The 20,820-nt window shown below is 32.7% G+C and overlaps 2 protein-coding genes across 2 annotated transcripts; both read right to left on the bottom strand.

Moving 5' to 3' along the window:
* Nucleotides 1-218: 218 nt before the first annotated feature.
* Nucleotides 219-12,661, bottom strand: HELRODRAFT_121825 (hypothetical protein; the record flags this gene model as incomplete). The annotated part of the gene is made up of 6 exons (XM_009028453.1): nt 219-338; nt 7,275-7,384; nt 8,174-8,306; nt 10,011-10,106; nt 11,307-11,428; nt 12,466-12,661. Coding segments are annotated over 6 exons (777 nt in total), but the record flags the coding sequence as incomplete, so codon positions are not given.
* A 3,568-nt stretch (nt 12,662-16,229) lies between these two features.
* Nucleotides 16,230-17,749, bottom strand: HELRODRAFT_179650 (hypothetical protein; the record flags this gene model as incomplete). Its single annotated transcript, XM_009028452.1, has 2 exons — nt 16,230-16,432; nt 17,644-17,749. 2 exons carry the CDS (start codon nt 17,747-17,749, stop codon nt 16,230-16,232), a joined length of 309 nt encoding a protein of 102 aa, XP_009026700.1.
* Nucleotides 17,750-20,820: the final 3,071 nt, after the last annotated feature.

The following is a 20,820-nucleotide window of genomic DNA, read 5'->3' as shown; positions in this document are numbered from 1 at the left end:
ACAACTTATCAAAAATATAACCTCACACACACACACAACACACACTAACACACGCATGCACGTGAACACACAATCTACTGCAACCATTTAAAAAGTTCCTCTCTTCTCTGGGGATCAAACAATTCCGGGAAGATTGAAACTCTTACGGTCGTCTGCTCCTGCAACATTCCCTCGTAACTTTTCGGTCTTCTCCGGATTATTTCTATTTCCGGGGCGGATATTTTCCGGGTGCCCAAGGGTTGCACGGGTCTGCAGTTTTTCTGTATGAGGCCGTCGTATTCGTCGTCCGGTCTGACGTCCGTGTCGTAGTACGATCGCAAGCCTCGGAATTGTTTCAACTGGATTCGGGGAATAGTTAAAAAAAATGAAATTCGTTTGTCTGTTTGCGGTATTTGTATGTTTGTTTGTGGTATCTGTATGTGTGCACATGTTTATGTTTGTGTGCATGTGTGTGTGTGTATTAATCAACATTTTGGGACGAATAGCACTTAATATAACTCGCCTTTGAATAACTGCAGTAACAAGGCAAACCATTTATAATGAACTTTTAAAAAAACAATGTTAAAAATTAAAAAAAAAAAGATTTTTGTTTGCTTCTTTGTTATGTAGGCACAAGTTTCTATTTTCGGCTGAAAAGTTCATTCGCATATCTCATCTACACTCAAATTTTTAAAATTCTGTACTATTCATGAAGCGTTCTTCAGGCAACAAAATATTATCCCCCAATGTGCATGTTTAAAGGCATTGACGATGTGGAATTTCTACATAATCAGATAATCAGATAAGAAAAATTTATGCTGAAACAACAATTACAAGTAACAACTAGAGAATAAATAAAGATACACGACCCAACTCATCCATAGCGTACACAAAACAATCTAATTAAAACACACACACTATACACACACACACACACTACACACACACACACACTACATACACACACACACACACTACATACCACACACACCACACATACAGCCACTGCCAGAAAAGAACTGCAAATAAACAAAAGTCATCCTCGAAATAGGCGCTTGAATCTAACCGACTGATCAACGGAGCATCACTGAAATATCGAGGAAATGCAAAGATATAAAACTTTGATTAGCTAGCTAGATAGTTTGTGCACTGCAGTGTTATAATTGTCAGACATTGATATCTGACTGTTTGTCAGCAGAGTTCTTATTCCTGGTTGCGTTTGGTTCTGTTGTTGTCTGGTCTATGCCTCTGTTGTTGTCTGGTCTATGCCTCTGTTGTTGTCTGGTCTATGCCTCTGTTGTTGTCTGGTCTATGCCTCTGTTGTTGTCTGGTCTATGCCTTTGTTGTTGTCTGGTCTATGCCTCTGTTGTTGTCTGGTCTATGCCTCTGTTGTTGTCTGGTCTATGCCTCTGTTGTTGTCTGGTCTATGCCTCTGTTGTTGTCTGGTCTATGCCTCTGTTGTTGTCTGGTCTATGCCTTTGTTGTTGTCTGGTCTATGCCTCTGTTGTTGTCTGGTCTATGCCTCTGTTGTTGTCTGGTCTATGCCTCCTTGTTGCCTGGTCTATGCCTCTGTTGCTGTTTCGCCTATATCAACTAATATTCATAACTTTAGGTGTTTGTATTCTTTTGTATAAATATAAACGCATAAATATATACACATATACTTGTCAGGGCTTTTGAGATTATATTTGTATATAATTTAATACAAATTCTACAAGGCTTTTTAAAATGATATTTCAGTGAAATGTTAGTTCACAAGTTACAATCTTTAAAATTCATGCAAACGCAAGCACACTCATGTATGATTATATAAACAAAGACATTTCTCACTTACACGCCACACTTACACAACACACACACACACACACACACACACACACACACTTCCATGCATATAAATCTCACCTTATTCTCACAACACGGTAAAAATAGATGCACATATTAAGTTACGAAAAAATACACATAACTATTCATACTTTCAATAGTACATACGTGTGCTATAACTTATGATTAACACAACTAAAATATTTCTGGATCGTGTATGTATGAATGTATGTGTATGTTTGTGTGAATAATATGGGTGCGTATGCATGTATGTGTGGATGTATATGTAATTATGCGTGAATGTATGCGTGGATTTACATGTGGGTCTTTATAAATTTTAAATGATGCTTCCACTTTTTCTTTTTTAACGCTTGCACTGAGAGACAGGATTAACCATAAAAAATCCCCGACTTTCACACACCTTTACACACATGCACACACACACACACACACGCACGCACACGCACACACACGTATACACACATACACAAATAAGGGTACTTGCAAGTACACGAAACCAGTAGAAAAAAAAAACAAACATGCACCCAAGTTACTAACAAACTGAAACCATTTCCGAAAGTACAAATGCATAAAAATATTCAACTACACAAGAGAATGGATGAGATAAAAAAAAAGTTAATCATATTCTACATAAAATACTCACGCACGCAAGGAAAGTCAACAAATACCAATAAACACATTCAAACAAGCCACATAAACACATGCAAACAAGCCACATAAACACATGCAAACACTTGTTTCTCACTTGTTTCTCAACAGCCTGGTGCAGAACAATAAAGGCTACATATCAACGAGGCATCTCCTTTCTCACCCAGCCACTCATAACACACAACCGCAGGCTTTATTATCTATTTTAAAATTTAATATCCACAAGTTTACATCCATGTACGTTTGAATGTACATGTGTATGTGTGTGCGTGTGTAGGTACGTGCGTGCGTGTGTGTGTGTGATATTGTTTGTGTGTTTATTCAAACAAAACTTATTCACTTGTTTTGACGTGTTGTTTTTGATTTTTCTTAGTAAAATTTAGTGGAACGTGTGATGTATTTGTGAGCGGGAATGTTTAGCACGTGTGTTTGTGGAGATGTTTGTTCAGGAGTGTTTGTACTGCTTCGTTAGTATGTACGTGGAATTAAATTTTCGCGTGTACGTGTACATATCTAGTTGTATGTTTGCATGTACAAAATATTTTTTTCTGTATTTTATCGGTACTGGTAGAGCCATAAAGAAGGGAAATAAGCGAACAAGTAGGCAGGCTGCTGCTTATAAGAATACAATTAAGTAGACGCAACCGAATGGAAGACATAAACCACTGTATAAACTTGTTGTTGCAAGAACACATCAACGATGACATCAATTAAACACAATAACAACGACACAAACAACAACAACAAACACCAACAACAACAGCAACAGCAACAACACACAACAACAACTGCGAGAAATTAAACACCTAATCAGACGACAGATATACCAATAAAAATATTTTATAAAAACAACTGAAACTTTTTGGAAAAAATTTAAAGACAAGATGAAAAACATCAACAATTACATCAATGAAATCTCCAGAAACAACAATAAAAAATAATTACGATCATCAATATTAATAAAGATATCAGCAAACATTAAAGTTATTAATGAAAAAATATTCAATGTCCATTACAAAACTTCTCAAATATTGGCAACACTAGAAAATCTTATTAAAACCAACATAACAATCCTTCAATAATACGAATAAAACCATCATCATCATCATCCTAACCACCTCGTAACATTAAATAAAAATTAAAATTGACGTTCTTTTGATGACACAACGTCATTGCAATGACATTATTTTTCAATATGACAACATCAAAAACCCCCAAAAACACCAACAAACACAAAACTCATACAACAAAAAATATTAAAACTCCTCACAGAGGTACTGTTAGTGGCTCAACAATTACATTGGTTTATGAGGATGGTGACAATGGAGAAGAATCCTTATTATTTGATATTTAATATACGCATTCATCCTCAAATTATCGTCACACCGTCATCATCATCATCATCATTATCATCATCATTAGCGGCACTGTAATCATTACCATTAACATTGTTATCAACATCGTTATCATCCCCACATCATCATCATCATCATAGTCAACACATCATCGCCATCACTATCATCATCTTCTTCTTCGTCATTTCTGAGGTTGTCGACGTTAGCTTTTTATAAGGAGATGTTTACGGTTTTAGTTTTGTTGTTTTCATTTTAATTTTTCTATCTATGGCATTATTTATTTGTTGTTTTTATTTTTATAATATCTATTGTTAATATTTCTTTTTTTTTCATAACAATGTTTGGCTTAGGCGATATTAGAAAACAGTGTTTTATCATGCTATCGAAAATGCCAAAGAAACACATTATCACGACGACAACGATGATGATGATGATGATAGCCACGATGACGTCATCAACGAGGATGATGCTGCTGCTGATGATGAAGATGACGATGATATCGTTGTTGGTGATAACAATGGCGAAGATGGATAATGATAATAAGGATGATGATGAAAGGATGATCACTACTCGGAAGATAACGATGATGAAGAGGTTACGTTGAAAATGATAATGTGAATGGTGATGAAGTTAAAGAATAGGATAACGATAAGATGAGCGTTGACGATGATGATGTTGAGGATGATGATGAAGAGTATGAAAATGATAGAGCGATAGTGATAATAAAATGATGACGATGAAGATAACTATGATGACGATGACGACGATGATATGAGTGTATGTATGTAGATCGATAGAATTGATTAGGCATAAATAAAAAGGATTGGAATGGAAGAGAAAGAAAGAAAGAGAGAGAGAGAGAAAGAGAGAGAGAGAGAGAGAGAGAGAGAGAAAGAGTTTGGATCACAAGTGAGATATCGACTCGGACGTTAAATACTGTCATATACATTTAATCGTCATCAGGACTTCCATCCCCATCGCTATCCTAATCATCACCATCACTACCATCATCATCACATCATCATCATCATCATTGCCATCACTACCACTATCATCATCAACAACCAAGCAGCATCATCATCATTGTTGTCATCTTCTTCATCATTGTTATTACCTTTCCTATTTTTCTTGTCAAATTATTTTCCACGTACTCGTTATCAAAATATTAATCAAAATTTCTTGGTAATCTAGGTATCGACATGCAATGGCGTATACAAATCTGATTACACATACAGACAGTCAGACAATTGATACAAAAACTGTACACATATACAATCATTACATGTACTACATACAAACAAATACATACTTACAGAACATACAGTGCATACACAAAAAATACAAAACTTTCATGACATACAAACATATACAAACTTTGTGTATTAGTGAATTGTATCAACTCTAAAAACATTACACGTACATCATATAAAAACAAATTTTGCTCAAACTTTATGCAAATAGTATGGAAAAATAAAAAAACATATTTTCGCCATTAAGAACAGAAATTCAATTTAAGAAAATTCTGAGAAAATTTTTTAAGAAAAAACATTTCAATTTTTTTTTCAACGTCGAATGAATTGTTTGCCTTCAGTCGTCCACAAATTAAAATACAGAAAAGTTGTTTTTGCGAATTTTCGTTTGTATGTATAAATGTGCGCGTGTGTGCGCGCGTGTGTGCGTGTGTACATGTGTGAGTTTGTGTGTGTGTGAATTTGTGTGTGTGTGTGTGTGTGCGAATCGATGAATCTAAAAGTTTTAATAAATAATCTCCACAGAAAATAGTTAAATGCTTATTCGCATTATGATTACAGTCAAAACAGTGAATAAAAACATCGAATTAAGCCTAGAGGGAAAAAAACAAATCCACCAGCAAAACAAATCAAAACAAAACAATAAAAAGATGAAAACCATTTTTAAATTTAAAAAGTAGAACTGATAGGGGTATCGCGTGATTGAAAGAAATATTTCCGAAGCGAAATACCATGCGCCCATGTGTCTTATTAGCTGCATGCTAATGGCAGAGTCAGACTTTATTGTTGTTATGCTAGAGTTTTTTTATTTTGTTGTTGTTTGTTGTTGTTGTTTGTTTGTTGGTGTTGTTGTTCTATTTTTTTGTTTGCTTGTTTACTATTCATGGTGGCCATGCCAAAAAATGTTTTGGTTGAGATTTGGCAATACGTTAATGGTTTTAAATTTTTTAAATTTTCTTATAGATGTTTTGCTTGATATTCACGTTTCTTGTGTTAGTACCTATGTTTATCTATTCAGCAGCTTTAGGTCTTATTAAGGATTTTTAGAATTGAATTGTCTTGTCACTTTATAAATTTCTTGGTCACCGTGCCAGCAGCTTAGATGATTCTACACTAGAAAGCACTCAATGAAATAATATATATAAGCACTTCTATTGATTTTCATTTGGTGGATAAATGCTAGGGCTATTACAACGAAATATGAGCGAAATAAAAACAATAGGATGTGTATGCGTCTTGTGTGTGTGTGTTTGCTTTGTGTGTGTGTTTGTGTGTGTAATGTGTGTATGTGTGTGTGTAGGTCAAAGAATCCGTTATAAAGTTTAATGCCAACGACGTAAGAAATAACACACGCGGTTTTTGTCTTTTTAAGTTTCATTGAGAATTTTGCGTTAATACATTTTATTGTAAAAAAACAGTTCCTAGAAAGTTTTAAACTTAAAGTATAATTGAACAAATCAAATAAAAAACATGAAACAAACATGAATTTGTACCTGCGGGCCTGTCATTTGACAGTAAAGCTTGCATTTTAATTGACACCCACCCTTGTGCAATGCACTCACTCATTTTTAAAGGAAATTGCAAAGTCTAACATGCCACTAGCGACAAAAATAGAAACTGATTTATTTCAACTTTTTCTCTGAATGACATTATTTAATTATTTTGTCATCTGCATTTTGAAAAATTATGAACTATTTAAGTTAAAGTCGAAACAAATTTTAAAACATTCTACGCAATCAAACGCAAACAAACAGACACACTAAAACATACACAACATGTAGAGTAGATAGACACTCAGACAAACAAACAAACGTACAGGCAGACACATAAGCATGCCGAAATGTACAGCGTGATAGCATGCTGGTTAAAGGAGTCACTGGTTCTGCTTTGCAGTTAACTGGTTAATGATTTTTAACCAGTTACCCATAGAATGATTTTAAAACAAGTGCAGAGATAAAAAGAGAGAGAAAGAGAGAGAGAGAGAAATAGAGAAATAGAGAGAGAAAGAAAAACGAAAAAGAATGAGGAGAGAGAAATCTACTTTTTTAACATTCAACTGGTTATGCCGACGTAAACCTACAGTCATACATGCAAAACAGCCAGCTGAAAAACAGACTCATAGACAAACAGACAGAAAACGAGATAGACAAACAGACAGACAGAAAACGAGTAGACAGACAACCAGACAGACACTCACGATATTGCTGGTGATGTTGATGGTCTGAGACATAACAACCCACGTGACCGTCTCGTAACATGGAGGTGTCGTGTATGAACCCCTGTAGCACCAGTATTTGGCAGTGTCGTCTGATAATTAATTTATGTTAATGAATTCAATTTTTTGCTAATGAAATTAATAAATATTTTGACTACATTTAATTAATAATCATTGAAATATATAAATGTAGTTTGGTATAGCTGAACAAAATAATGTAATATTCTGATGTGTTTAAAAAATAATTTATGGTAAATGTAAGTATATGGTAACGAATATTGATTATGTAAAAATATGCCAAACATGTTAGCTATTGTGTAGATTGTAGAATTATAAACGCGTTGATAGTTTCATAAATATTTTTTATTTTGTATAATAAATGAACAATAAGCAGGCGATAAAGGACTTATCAAGGACTTATAAAGGATAGTGCTCCACATACAAATGTATGGTGAAATATGCCTATGTACAAGTACATGGGCGATGTTGTTTTTTACTCTAGGGAATAATGATAAGAAATGGCATATTTTGTTTATCCAGTAACAAATCAACAAAGAAACACAAGCAAGGTTCAATAAACTAACAAACTTCATACATACAATCGTACGTAAATACAATACATAAACATAAATAAAACTGGTAAACTGGAACATACTAAAGCAATAAGTGAATAGATACAAAACAGCAGAAAAAACACACGCCTTCATGCAAATCAAAACATACGCAAACATACAAATAAAAAATATATCAAAACATAAATAAAAACATATAAATATACATTCAAACAAATACAAACAAAATACAAACAAACATACACACAAATACAAACAAATACAGACATACAAACAAATACAAACTTACAAACAAACAAACATACAAACAAAAGTACAAACCAGGGAGAAGCGCCTTGACATCAAACTCTTCCTTGACATGCATGCACTTGCCTCTGTATTCAACATCTTCAATGATCTTCGACCAAGTTTGTAAGGTTTTGTTGCCTTCATTGTCTGATAACTTTTGAAAATCAAACGATAAAAATGATGGAAACGATGGTGATGAAGATGGCGATGATGACGATAATGTTGATGATGACGACGACGACGATGATGATAATAATGATATTGATTGTGATGATGGTTATGATTATGATGGTGATGGTGAAAAAGCTAATGACGATTGAAGGGTGGGAGAAAAATCATCATTAAGTTTGAGAATGAAGAAAATCAAATTAATTGCATGGTAATAAGAATAATTAGGCTTATTGGCAATAGCAAAATATTTAATTTCTTAAATAAAACGCATCGGTAGTAGCAGAAACAGCAATAGTAGTTGTAGTAGCATCAGCAGCAGCAGTAGTTGTAGTATCATCATCATCAGTAGTAGTAGTAACAATAGTAGTAGCAGTTATAGTAGTAGTAGTAGCAGTAGTAGTAGTAGAAGTAGTAGTAATAGTAGTAATAGTTGTCGAAATAGTAGTAGTATGAAAAACTTTTAATTAAGATTTGTTAGATGTGGCGAACTTTCATAGTAATAACATAGCTAGTTATTTTGTTGTTGTTGATGTTGTTTGTTGCATGATGGCGTTGGCTAGCATGCAATTTAGCGATTTCATTTATGATACTATGATTTTATTATTATTATTATTATTAATATTATTATTATTATTATTATTACTATTATATTATTTTTATGGGAATATATTCAGTTACATTTAATAATATCATTGCAAACATATTGCACTTATGATTAATGATAGTCATTGAGATATTGTTATAGCCGTTGTTGGTAAAATAACATCTTTACAATCATAAATTGTATTAATATGAATAACATTGAAATCACTATTCTCATGATCACCATTATCATTCTCATCATCACGTCTGATGCACATTTTTAAACATATATCATTTTGATTATTTTTTATTCCTTATACATTTTTCCCACATGGCATCATCATAATCTTTCATTATCTTTTTTTCTTTCATCAGCGTTATTATTGAAACGATCGTTTTAATTATCATTTTCATCATCATTACTATCACTGAAATCATCACTATTATGACAGTGGCTATGATATATAGCCACTGTCATTATCGTCATGGTCATTACATCATTATCACTGTCGTCATCGCCGTTGTTGTCATCTGACTCGAGGATGGGTCTAATATAATGCCTAGAGTCACATAAGTATGTTGAAGAAACGTATCATTACACACACATCATACGTGCGTGCGCTCATACACAACTACTACAACAGCTATTACTGCCACTACTACCGCCACTACTACTGCTTTTACCCCAACTGCTGCTACCGCAACTGCTGCTGCTGCTAAATCAAAAACTAGTGAGAATGAAGTAAAAACTACATTAATAGCCATTGTATTTGCAAGTTTACAACAACAACAATTACTACTACTGCTAGTACAACAACAACGATTACTACTAATACAGCAAATGTTACTAAACTAATACTACTATTACTCTAAAAATTTAACACAGCAAGAAAAGTAACAGCTATATAAACAACCATCAAACTTACTGGCTATCAATAGTAACATGAACATAAAAAACATGAACGTAGACATATACGTAGCCATTAAAAAACTTTGCTGTAAACAGAAAAAAATATGAACATAAACATAAACAAACATCTGAAAAATAGAATAAAACATAAACACAGAAATCACAAACATATACAGCCAAAAAATGTGACAATACTTTCGCAAAGACAGCAATGATGGCAATCCCATCATCTCGCTTGCAGGCCTCATCGTATGAATCATACAAGTCTTCATTCCAATGTATCAGTTGGACCTGTTTTAGGTGCGTTAGTGTTTGTATCAATAACGCCAAACATTCGGTAGAATTTATAGAATATTGTAAAAATATATATATATATATATATATATATATATATATATATATATATATTATATATATATTGTAGACTGTCGTTTGTATCAATCGATTTGTTGTTGTTTGTATCTATTGTTTATTTAGTTTGTATTTTTTGTATTTATAGTATCTTCTGTATTTATTTTTTGCATATATTTTCATCGCCGTATTACTTAAATAATTTTAAAATTATTTTGTCTGTATAAACCTGCTTAGAAACAATTTTTTCTTCTTTAAAATTTGCAAACGTGTGTTTGTCGCAAATTTGTCTTCCTATTTGCATTCCTGACATTACAAGCAGACAATTTCATATTTCAACAAACATACATAAGAACTCGTCTCCGTGTGTATGCATACTTATGAAAAATGCAAAATTAGGTATTCCCTTCCCTTAAAAAACAATAAAAAAATTGAAATGATGTTCTTATTACCGTCGCAAACAAACTATGGGCTAACCTTTTCTAATATTAATAAAAGTTGCTTCGACTTAAATTTTGTAGAATAAAATAGCCGAATGTAGCAAGATATGTTTGTAGACTTGTATACGGACGAAAATTTATAATTTATAAATTTATATATTTATATATTTATTCCTAATTATATTTATATACGTAAAATTACGTATATAAATATAATGTAATATACGTTTTTTAAATAAAAAAAAAAGTTTCATCACAGAAGCATGAATAAAGAGTCCATCAGCTGAATATAAAATTCGGTGAATGATGTGATGAAGTTAATAACAGTGCTTCCACGTTTTTATTAAACATTATGTTCGGCTCTATGTGTACCTGCTAGGGCATTATGGATCACCGTGTTCGTCTTTTTCTGTTCTTATGGTAGTCATTTTATTTTAGTTTTGAAATTTTATTTTTCAATATTTTTAAAAAAAAAAATTTAAATTTCTGTGTGGGGGTTGAAAAATGCAAGAATGAACAACATATAATATAAAATTTATGGGATTTTCTAATAATCTTAAGCTGAAAATTTATTTTAAATTTGAAATAACATGAAAGCATCTGCTTATCCAATACAGAATTTAAAACGTTTGAATAAAACTATTACAAAATATAGAATAAAGTTTGAATGAAATAATACAAAACAGAAAATATTGAAGACCTCAGCAGAGAAAGGCCTGCTGTTGACCAAATGTTCCGAGCCGTTGTTGTCGCTTTCACCCCAGTGCAGCTCTATCCTACTGAGAACGTAGTTGTACTCTTTCAACGGCCCGCCCGTTATACCTTCGTGTCATTTTGTTCATGCTTTCTTTGTTTTGAAATACTACTCAACATTTATAACGATGTTTTGCCTGATGGATTACGTCATAATGACGTAATCAATCAGTAATATTTTGCCTGATTGATTACGCCATTATGACGTAATGACGTTTCAGCGTTGCTCGTGTCACAGCGTTGTGGATGTGTGTGCGCGTGTTTTTTGGACGTGATGGATGACGTCAGTGATTGATGACGTGAGCATTCGATGATGACGTGGATGACGGCTTAGATGATCAATGATGTCAATATAAATTATTAATTGTTTTCCTTCTTTGTAATGTTTTCTTTTTCTAAGTTAAATCAACAAATTACAATTGTGCGAATAATTTTTAAATGGGAGGACTTCATCGTGAAATATTTCTACACTAAACAACAAAATACACTCTACATTTTTTGACTATCTAAGTTAAAAACATTGCAGTTATTGCAGTTATTTATTAATTATAAAAAAGAAAATAATTATAAATTACAACAACAGTAGAACTCACAGGAACGTGAATCAGAAATCCGTATGCAAGTTGAGTTGCCAGTGTTGACGACTTTCATTTTTTCTTGTGGACTGTTGCCGTTGTTGTTGTTTTGTTGTTGCTGTTGCTGTTGCTGCTGCTGACTCTGTGTGGCTCCTAGACCTGACGTTGGCTTGCTGTCTTGTTGGCAAGTTCAGAAAAGATTAATTAATTGATTTATTAATAGAATAATTGATTGATTGATTGAAATACAAGTTTTTTAATTGGAGTGATTTTTTTTATTTGCAAAAATCTTAGCATAGAAACCATCAAACAAAAAAAAGAACAACAAATAAGCAATAACAAATTTGATTAGTGAAATTTACGACAAAGTTGGGCTATGAAACACATCAAAAAGTTGAAAACAAACAACAGAAAATTATAAATAATCAATAAAATCAACATCAAAAAAAAGAAAAAACATCAACAAAATTAAAGGCAACAACGTCACACCATCTCAAATAACACAGTCATAAAATCACGTGATTAACTTACTTGATGAACTGCCACTTCCGGCGGTTCCACCGGAAGTTCCGCCATCTTTATTTCCTGCGCCGGAAGTTTGGTAGTTGATTTGCAAGGGATGGGCTGTTAGTTCGTGATTGGTGTGTACATCTTCGGTCTGGATGTCTATAGGAGATTGGTTGCCACCAGAAGCTGATGGGTAGTACACCCACCATGTGTCTGGTCCTATGGTTGATTTGGATGATGATGATGGTGGTGATGATGATGATGATGATAATGGTGGTGATGATGGCGGTGATGATGATGATGGTGATGGTTAAGTTACGCGTTTTTTTGTTGTTGTCCTAAAAATATCAAACCTCTCGCTGACATCATTATGACGTCATTTCTGTGAGGTTAATGTTATTTATCCTAGACTCAATTGCTCTGTTTTTATCGTTTCGGTAAACATTTTTATCTTCTTCCACAGTGACATCATCGTCGTCATCATCATGGTCTTCGTCGTCATCACCAACATCATCATTATCGTAATCACTAATGACATCATTATCATCATCATCATCATCAACAATAACAATAACATAATCATCATCATGGCCGTCAAAAAATTGTACAGCTGGGTTCTTTTTTTATCAATTTGACAGATCAAATAAGAAAAGAAGAAAAAAAACAAAATAAAATTTATAATAACAATAATAAAAATATTAATAATTTTAAAAATAAAAATAACAGCTTCCATAATAAAAAAGTCGATAGAAGCAATTATGAAGATTTATAACATTTGGCATCGCGATCAATAACATCTCCTGGTTTCGTCAGCGTTGCGTTCTTACTAGAACCATCCTAGTCTACGTCATCATCTACGTCATCATCTACGTCATCATCTACGTCATCATCTACGTCATCCTCAAAGTCATTTCGAAAATGAGTAGCTTCGTCAACATCAGTACTAATGTCACCACAATCGTCATCTTTATCTCCATCATCGTCAGCGTAGATGAAAAGTAAAACTAAGACTGAATCGGAAAATTTGCTGGCACCATCGTCATCATCATCTCCATCATCACCATTACCATCATCATCATGACCATCGTCGTCGTCGTCTTCGACTTCTGAACAAGATAGCAGCCAAATTAATGACAACTATTTTATAGAAAAAGCCAAAAGTAAAAAAAGCATCAATTTAATTAACTACACTGGACAACAACAAACAACAACATAAAAACATGCAGTAGTAGTAGTAGTAGTAGTAGTAGTAGTAGTAGTAGTAGTAGTAGTAGTAGCAGTAGCAGAAGCAACAGTAGTAGTAGTATCAATAGTAGTAGCAGTAGTAGATTAAGTTGTAATAGTAGTAATATTAATAGTAGAAGTAAAAAATGAAGTAGTAGCAGCAGTAGCAGCAATAGTATAGCAATAGCAGTAGCAGTCGACTTTTTATTTCTATGACTACCTACTTGTAGTGGGCGTGGCTATTTGCAGCTACAAGAAGCGTCATGACGGTAACGACCACGACGACCATGACGATAGCGATGATGTGGTTGGTGTGGTGGCGATGATGGCGATGATAATTATTTCTGTTGTAATACAGATGATGACAAAACGATGACATGACGAAACTGCAAATGCTTGTTACATTGAAAATATGGAAACACTTTTGATAAGAAATTGTCGACGAAATGTTGTTAACAATAAATTGCGACAGCAATGAATAAATTATTTTTATTAAAAAAGCAATGACATTGACAATGACATATTTCGTGTTAGCAAAAAAATGGTGAAGTAAATAATATAAATAATACAAGCAGAAGAAAATCGTCACCGAAAAGAACCAAATAAAAAATATATAAACTCACAAACGCTCACACACACAAACACACAGACACGTGTGTTTAAGCGTACAAACGCACACGCATATAATCTCACACACACATGTTGTGCGTGCGTATACGCAACATGAAATGATACTTTTCAAGTCACATTTCAGTACCGACACACACAAAAATTGTAACTAATGGATATTTTCTCTCATTACATTACTCAGAAATATCAGCGTTAACATCACACAAGCAAAACGAGACCTAAGAAAACATACGCAGACACAACCACTTTTAACGCAAACACACACGCGCTAAGGCACATAATGAATGTTTGTAATTATTGCATCAATGAAAAGGCAGATTTAATTGCCTCGCTACGCAAACATTATACGACTTGCGCTTGCGAGCGAGCTTTCCTGTGCATTCATTTATTTTATTTCTTGTTTTGTACGTGGAATCAACGTGATTGTTTATACAGACAAAGTTTTTAATGCATATGCATGTACGTATATAACAATTCCTACATATTTGTATATAGATACGTGTGTTTTAATTTGTTTCAACATTGAATATTTTCACATACATAGAATAATAATAATTCACAATGTTATCTATTCTATTGATTCTTCAATCAAAGGCAAATCAACAAAATTTGTTCAATGAACATTGTAAACATTCACAGAATTCTTTTAAACTCCTTCAAACAAACAAAAAAATACAATGAACAAAGAGATTTGATGTCTTGAATTTAATAAAAAAAAGTTCTCGAATTTAACTCGCACCCTACATACAATCACATATACACAGTCACAAATTAAGTTCAAAAAGCAAAAAACAAATATTCAAAACATTCAAACAGATACAAAAACGTAAAAACATATACAAACGAACGAATGCAAACAACATACAAATGACATACAACCAAAACATACATCAGCAGACAGCAGGATACAACTACAAGACCTGGATTCCCTCAGCACTCATTTATAGACCAAAAAATGACACCCCTGCTTACAATGCAAGACGATTTAAATTTCAACACCAACAACTCCGAAAAACAAAATATATATAAACAACAAGCTAGCATAAGTCCTACAACAGCATAAACACCAACATAACACGAGCAATAACAATAACAACAACAACATGATTAACGGCATGACATTAACGCTGACTACTCCATCGAATACTACTACTAAATCAAATACTATATTGAATACTTCTGCCACAAATATTATAACAATTCTTAACAGTGCAATAAAAACAACAACACCCACTACAACAGCAATACTACTAATAATAACAATACTACTACTACTACTAATAATAATAATACTTCAACTACTATAACATATATTACGACCTAGCATACTACTTGCACAACAACATCTTATGCCACAGCAATATCAACACAAAATACTCAAAAAACTACAACAACATCGTCATCATAAACAACAACAATTACAAACTACATGTTAGATAACGACAACCACAACGACGACAACAACAACAACAACACTTACTACAAAAACATCCACCAAATGCAGACATGGAAGGCAGATAACAGAATAAAAAATAAAGATTTTTTTTCATCATTTTACTGTGTAATGTTTTATCTTAAAGGAGGAAAAAAAGATTTAATGCTGGACAAGAGTCGTAATCTTTTTAAATGACTCCTGCTTTCTTTTGTACTTAGAGGAAAACGTAAATGTTGAAAAAAAATAAAAAAACTTTTCTTCTAAAATTTGTTTTTAAATCTTGAAAACTATATTTTTAAATCATAATTAGTATTGTATACAGGTAAACAAACACACACACACACACCAACAAACACACACACACCAACAAACACACACACACACGCCAATAAACACCTACACATACTCATCAATAAACACACATAATCACAAAAATTTTGACTCTGATACAATACTATCAAGCGTTTTCTTGCATCTTCAATTGATATCTAATATTTATTTATCTTCTACTGATCTTATGACAGCTGTTCAATGCCCTAATTTGAATGCAGTTCTGGCAAATCTTACAATCATGTAGATGTACACGTGTAGATATCTGCGTACATATATAGGTGCTTTTTGTTTTAACAATTTCTTTAACATTTACTCGCATTTGAAGAACATTATACTTTTGTGAGCAGTTCTGCTTTGCGTCAGCATTGGCTGAATAATTAAGCAAGGCATAAATGTTCAAAGGCTATTTTAAGGATCTATGTGAATTATAAATCAAACATGGAAAAACTTCATATGAAAAATCAAATAAATACGAATGTGAAAAATTATTTACTGCCAACTTCGAGCAAATTTTTAATCACTAAATCTTTGCAATATATAACCATGTATAAATAACATATTTTTTCAAATATAATCAACTAAATACCAATAAAATACCTAAAAAAATACACAATAAAGAACCAAATTAAATGTGGTTTTTGAATAAATTTGCTTTTGAATTATATTTTCAATAAATATATGATGGTTAGTACCACTATTTTGTCATAAATTGTTGATTGTACGAAGACTAAATTATTGCTAGTAGAATTTAAAAATTGTTTATAAATAAAAAAAAAATAAAATAATTGAAAAATATTCATACTGAAAGATTTTCTGACAATTTTGCCAACGCATTACGTTCACACGAACGAATGAATGAGGTGGAATCAAATTGTCACAATGATGTAATTCCAGTAAATAAGTCAGCTGTGACGCGTTGAAATATTTTTGGCTGGTTGGCTGGTCGGTTGGTTGGTTAGTTGGTTGGTTAGTTTGTTGGCTGAATAGTTGGTCAGTTGGCCAGTTGGACGGTTGGCTGGTTAGCTGGTTGGTTGATTGGTTAGTTGGATGCAAGCAGTGACTATATCTACCGGGTCAAAACGTGAGGTCATGATATTTCCAATTATATCTTATTTATTATTTTCGGGATTTGCAGATTTTTTAATAATTATTTTCCTAGTACCTCTTATAAAAAATGAACTGATAAAACTAGTCAAGACAAAATTTTTTTGAAGATGGCAGAGTTAAAAAATTTTTATCTGTATAGTGCCGGGAGGAATTAATTAAGAAGAGAAAGAAGTGCATGCTACTTTCAAGTTGAAGTCAAGCAGTGCATCTTACGTGTATAACCGGAGGTAATTTTTTTAATCATAGGTGCTTTCAAGTGCCATAAAATTATAAAAATTCGCTGTAGAAAGATTCAAAAGTTTGTTCTTTGAGAATATATAATGTATTAAGAAAGACTTGTTTAGGATAATAAAAATATTCAGATGCTCTGGACTGTTATCTCTAGATATTACATTTTCTGAAAATTTTAAACACTCACAATTTTAAACAAAATGATGCAAACAAACAAAAAATCAATAGAGCCAAGCACCTACCTCTATCTTTGCAGTAGCCCCATCTGTAGTCATCAACAGTTTTCCACCTAGAGCCAATGAAGTCTGCCTCGATGCGTGCTATCTGCGTGTCGTGGGTATTGCCCATGCTTTCCTCTTCCCCCTCCTCTCAAGAATCAATTGTAGTGAGAGAGGTGAACAAATAAAAATGATAAAAACGAAATTAAAAGTTAAACTGTAGAAAAAATAGTATGATAAAGAATTAAAAAATGAGAATTAAAACAGAAGCAGTGAGGAGGAAGAAAAGAGATACGGGTGGAGTGAGAGTGAAAGAAATGAGAAGAAAGAGTACAAAAGAAGATAAAGAAAGAAACAGTGTAAAAAAGTGCAAGAGTGTGCAAGAGAGTGCAAGAGAGTGAATAAAGAAAAGAAACAGAAGAGAGACGCAGTTGTAAATCAAGAATGTGTTAAAAAATGGATGAATTGAGTGATTTAGAGTTTTAAAAATAAATGAATGGTTTCCTTGAAAATTGCAAGATACGAAAGGACGAAGTGTAAATTGAAGTGGTACTGTTGATATCGTTGTTGTTGTTTTGTTGTTGTTGTTGCTCTGTTGCTGTTTTGTTGTTGTTGGGGTTGTTGTTGTTGTTGCTCTGTTACTGTTTTGTTGTTGTAGGGGTTGTTGTTGTTGTTGCTCTGTTGTTGTTTTGTTGTTGTAAACAGTAGATAGCTATCGACAGTTTAGAAAAAATGATTTCAAATTTTATGACTAGATCTTTTTTTGGCTGTTTTGAGATGGGGAGGTGTAATTTTAGATGCTGCTGTCAGATGCGCTGATGGTAAAACGTTTTAGTAATCGCAGTGGTTTCTGTTTTTTAATTAAGTTACGTCAAATCTTAAATTAGACACAAAAGATTTTTATTTATAAGTGATAAAACCCTTACAACTCGATGTCTGTGGAGTCTTCGGATTAAGAGCAAAATTAGATTAGAGGTTAAAAATTACTGTTAATTTCGATAAAAATGAATCTCTATCACAGCGGTCATGTTTTTCTGCTTTTATTTGTGTGTATAACTTGTTTGTTGTGCGTTTGTTAGGATGTTTCTTTACGACAAATGAAAATGTTAACAAGTGGTACTTCTTATTTATCTCGAGCCGTTGTTCTAGAGCGTAGCTTTGTTGTTATTGCTGATGTTGTGTGTCGCACTCGGTAACTCTATTAGACGCTGTTTGTATTGTTGCTGTCGTTACTACCGCTGTTGTTGTTGTTGTTGTTGTTGTTATTGTTGTTGTGATTGTTATCTCAACATGTAAAATTTTTGCAGTTTTCTGGATGAACTTTCCACATTAAATATCGTTCCTCACAATTTTTTCGATATAGCTAGGTATGTTTGTATGAATTCCTGAAGAGCTTCAATGGAAGGTCTATAAAGATGGCTCTGTTTCTGGTGAGAATTTAATAATAATAATTTGATAGTAAATTTGAATAAAAGATTGCCAAAAGTTTGTTTAATGGAGAATTGAAATGAATGAAGTGAAAAGAATTGAAATGAGTGAAATGGTGAGTGGAGATATTCTTGACAGTATATGTCATAATCGTTACCAGCCACATTAGGGTAGGTCGTCCCAAAACTTTTTTTAAACTATCGACTATGAATAGCAATAAAAAGTTGCTCTAGCATATATGGATCACATTTGGAACAAAATTTACAAAAAAAAATTTTGTTTAACTTTGCCGCCAGGGCCTTGAAAAATGACTTAAATTTGCCATTGAAATAAGCTCATATAATATATAACAGTATTTCTATTCAATGCCAATTGTTTGATTAATATTAAAACCAAGATTTACATTTTATTATTTTGTTAAATTGTTTCTAAATTAATTTTTTTTGTAAAAAAAAATTATTTTTTTGTAAAAAAAATTATTTTTTTCGTAAAAATTTTTTTTTATAAAAATACAATTTTTTTTGTAAAAAAAACACAAATTATTATTTTTTTTTTAAATTTCAATAATTGGAGTGATACAGTTACACAACATACTTTTCAGTATATTCGATAATTAAAAGACACTGTTTTTTTGCATATAAGAGAAGAACATTGACTTTTATTATAATATAATATATATTTACTATTATAATATTATCAGTTTCAGTTAATCTCTCCTCTTTTCCAGTCCTTCTTTAAACCAAAATGTGGAATTTCTTTTCTTGATTCTAATTTTGCTCTTATATATCCATCACGTCTCAGAGCACCACAGACTGGCGATGATGCTTCGGTTACCAACTTTACATGTCGTTCCACGCTTTGATTATAGCAAGGATATATTTCTAGTGTCCACTTTCAAGATACTTTAATTGCTGCTTCAATTTTGTCATCACTTATATCTCGTAGCATAGGTGGCGAGGTTCTTGGAACGTCTTGCCAATTTAGAAGACAATAGAAGATAAAAGTATTCGGCAGCCTCAAAGTTAAGAGAAGGACATTGAAATTTTCTGATTTTACCTTCACCAGGTGCTGTGGCTTTTCTTGCACATTTAATTCGTCCAGCTGCAAGTTCTCTTATCTCTGTCATCCAGCAGCATTGCTGTTAGAATATTTTCTGGGTGACACAAAAGAGCATTTCTTTGAACACATTTATTTATTATCTGGAGTTCATTTTTAGGAAAAAAACGCGTAAATTGAATCAAGCGCCACAGGTGCCTAGCATCCATATAACACTGAGGTTGTATTTTTGTAAAGTGGAGCATAAACTATTAGAATGTATTAGTCCGTAAGCAATGTGAGTTCTTTATAAAGTGACGTGGTTGAAACATACAAATTGGCTGCTGTATGCCAACGTGAATGAATTAAAGGACCAGGTTTTTTTTAGTCAGTTCTTCTTATACTTTTCCAATTTCTATTGTTTTAACTATGTTGAAAGGATACTGCTGATATTTGTGATATCTTGTAGAAGTGTCGGCAAATTATTCTGTCGTTTTTCAAATTTTACAACAGTTAACTCATGACATTTTTCAAGTGCTTTCCCTATTGCTCCACAAAAAGCTTTTGTGGAGCAATAGGCTCCTTAATTTGTATCCTAAAGTAACGTAATATGTTTTTCAACGAAAAAGCTCTTGCTACAAGTTAATGACGTACAAATAGTTTTGTCTTTTCTTCCATCGAAAAAAATTGATCTTTGCTTCATACAGTAATTTGGCTCGAAGCTGTTGCTTTTGTCGT

Source organism: Helobdella robusta (assembly GCF_000326865.2).
Source record: "Helobdella robusta unplaced genomic scaffold HELROscaffold_55, whole genome shotgun sequence".
Lineage (NCBI taxonomy): Eukaryota > Metazoa > Annelida > Clitellata > Rhynchobdellida > Glossiphoniidae > Helobdella > Helobdella robusta.
Note: the sequence above shows the minus strand (reverse complement) of the source record. Positions and strands in the feature narration are given on the sequence as shown.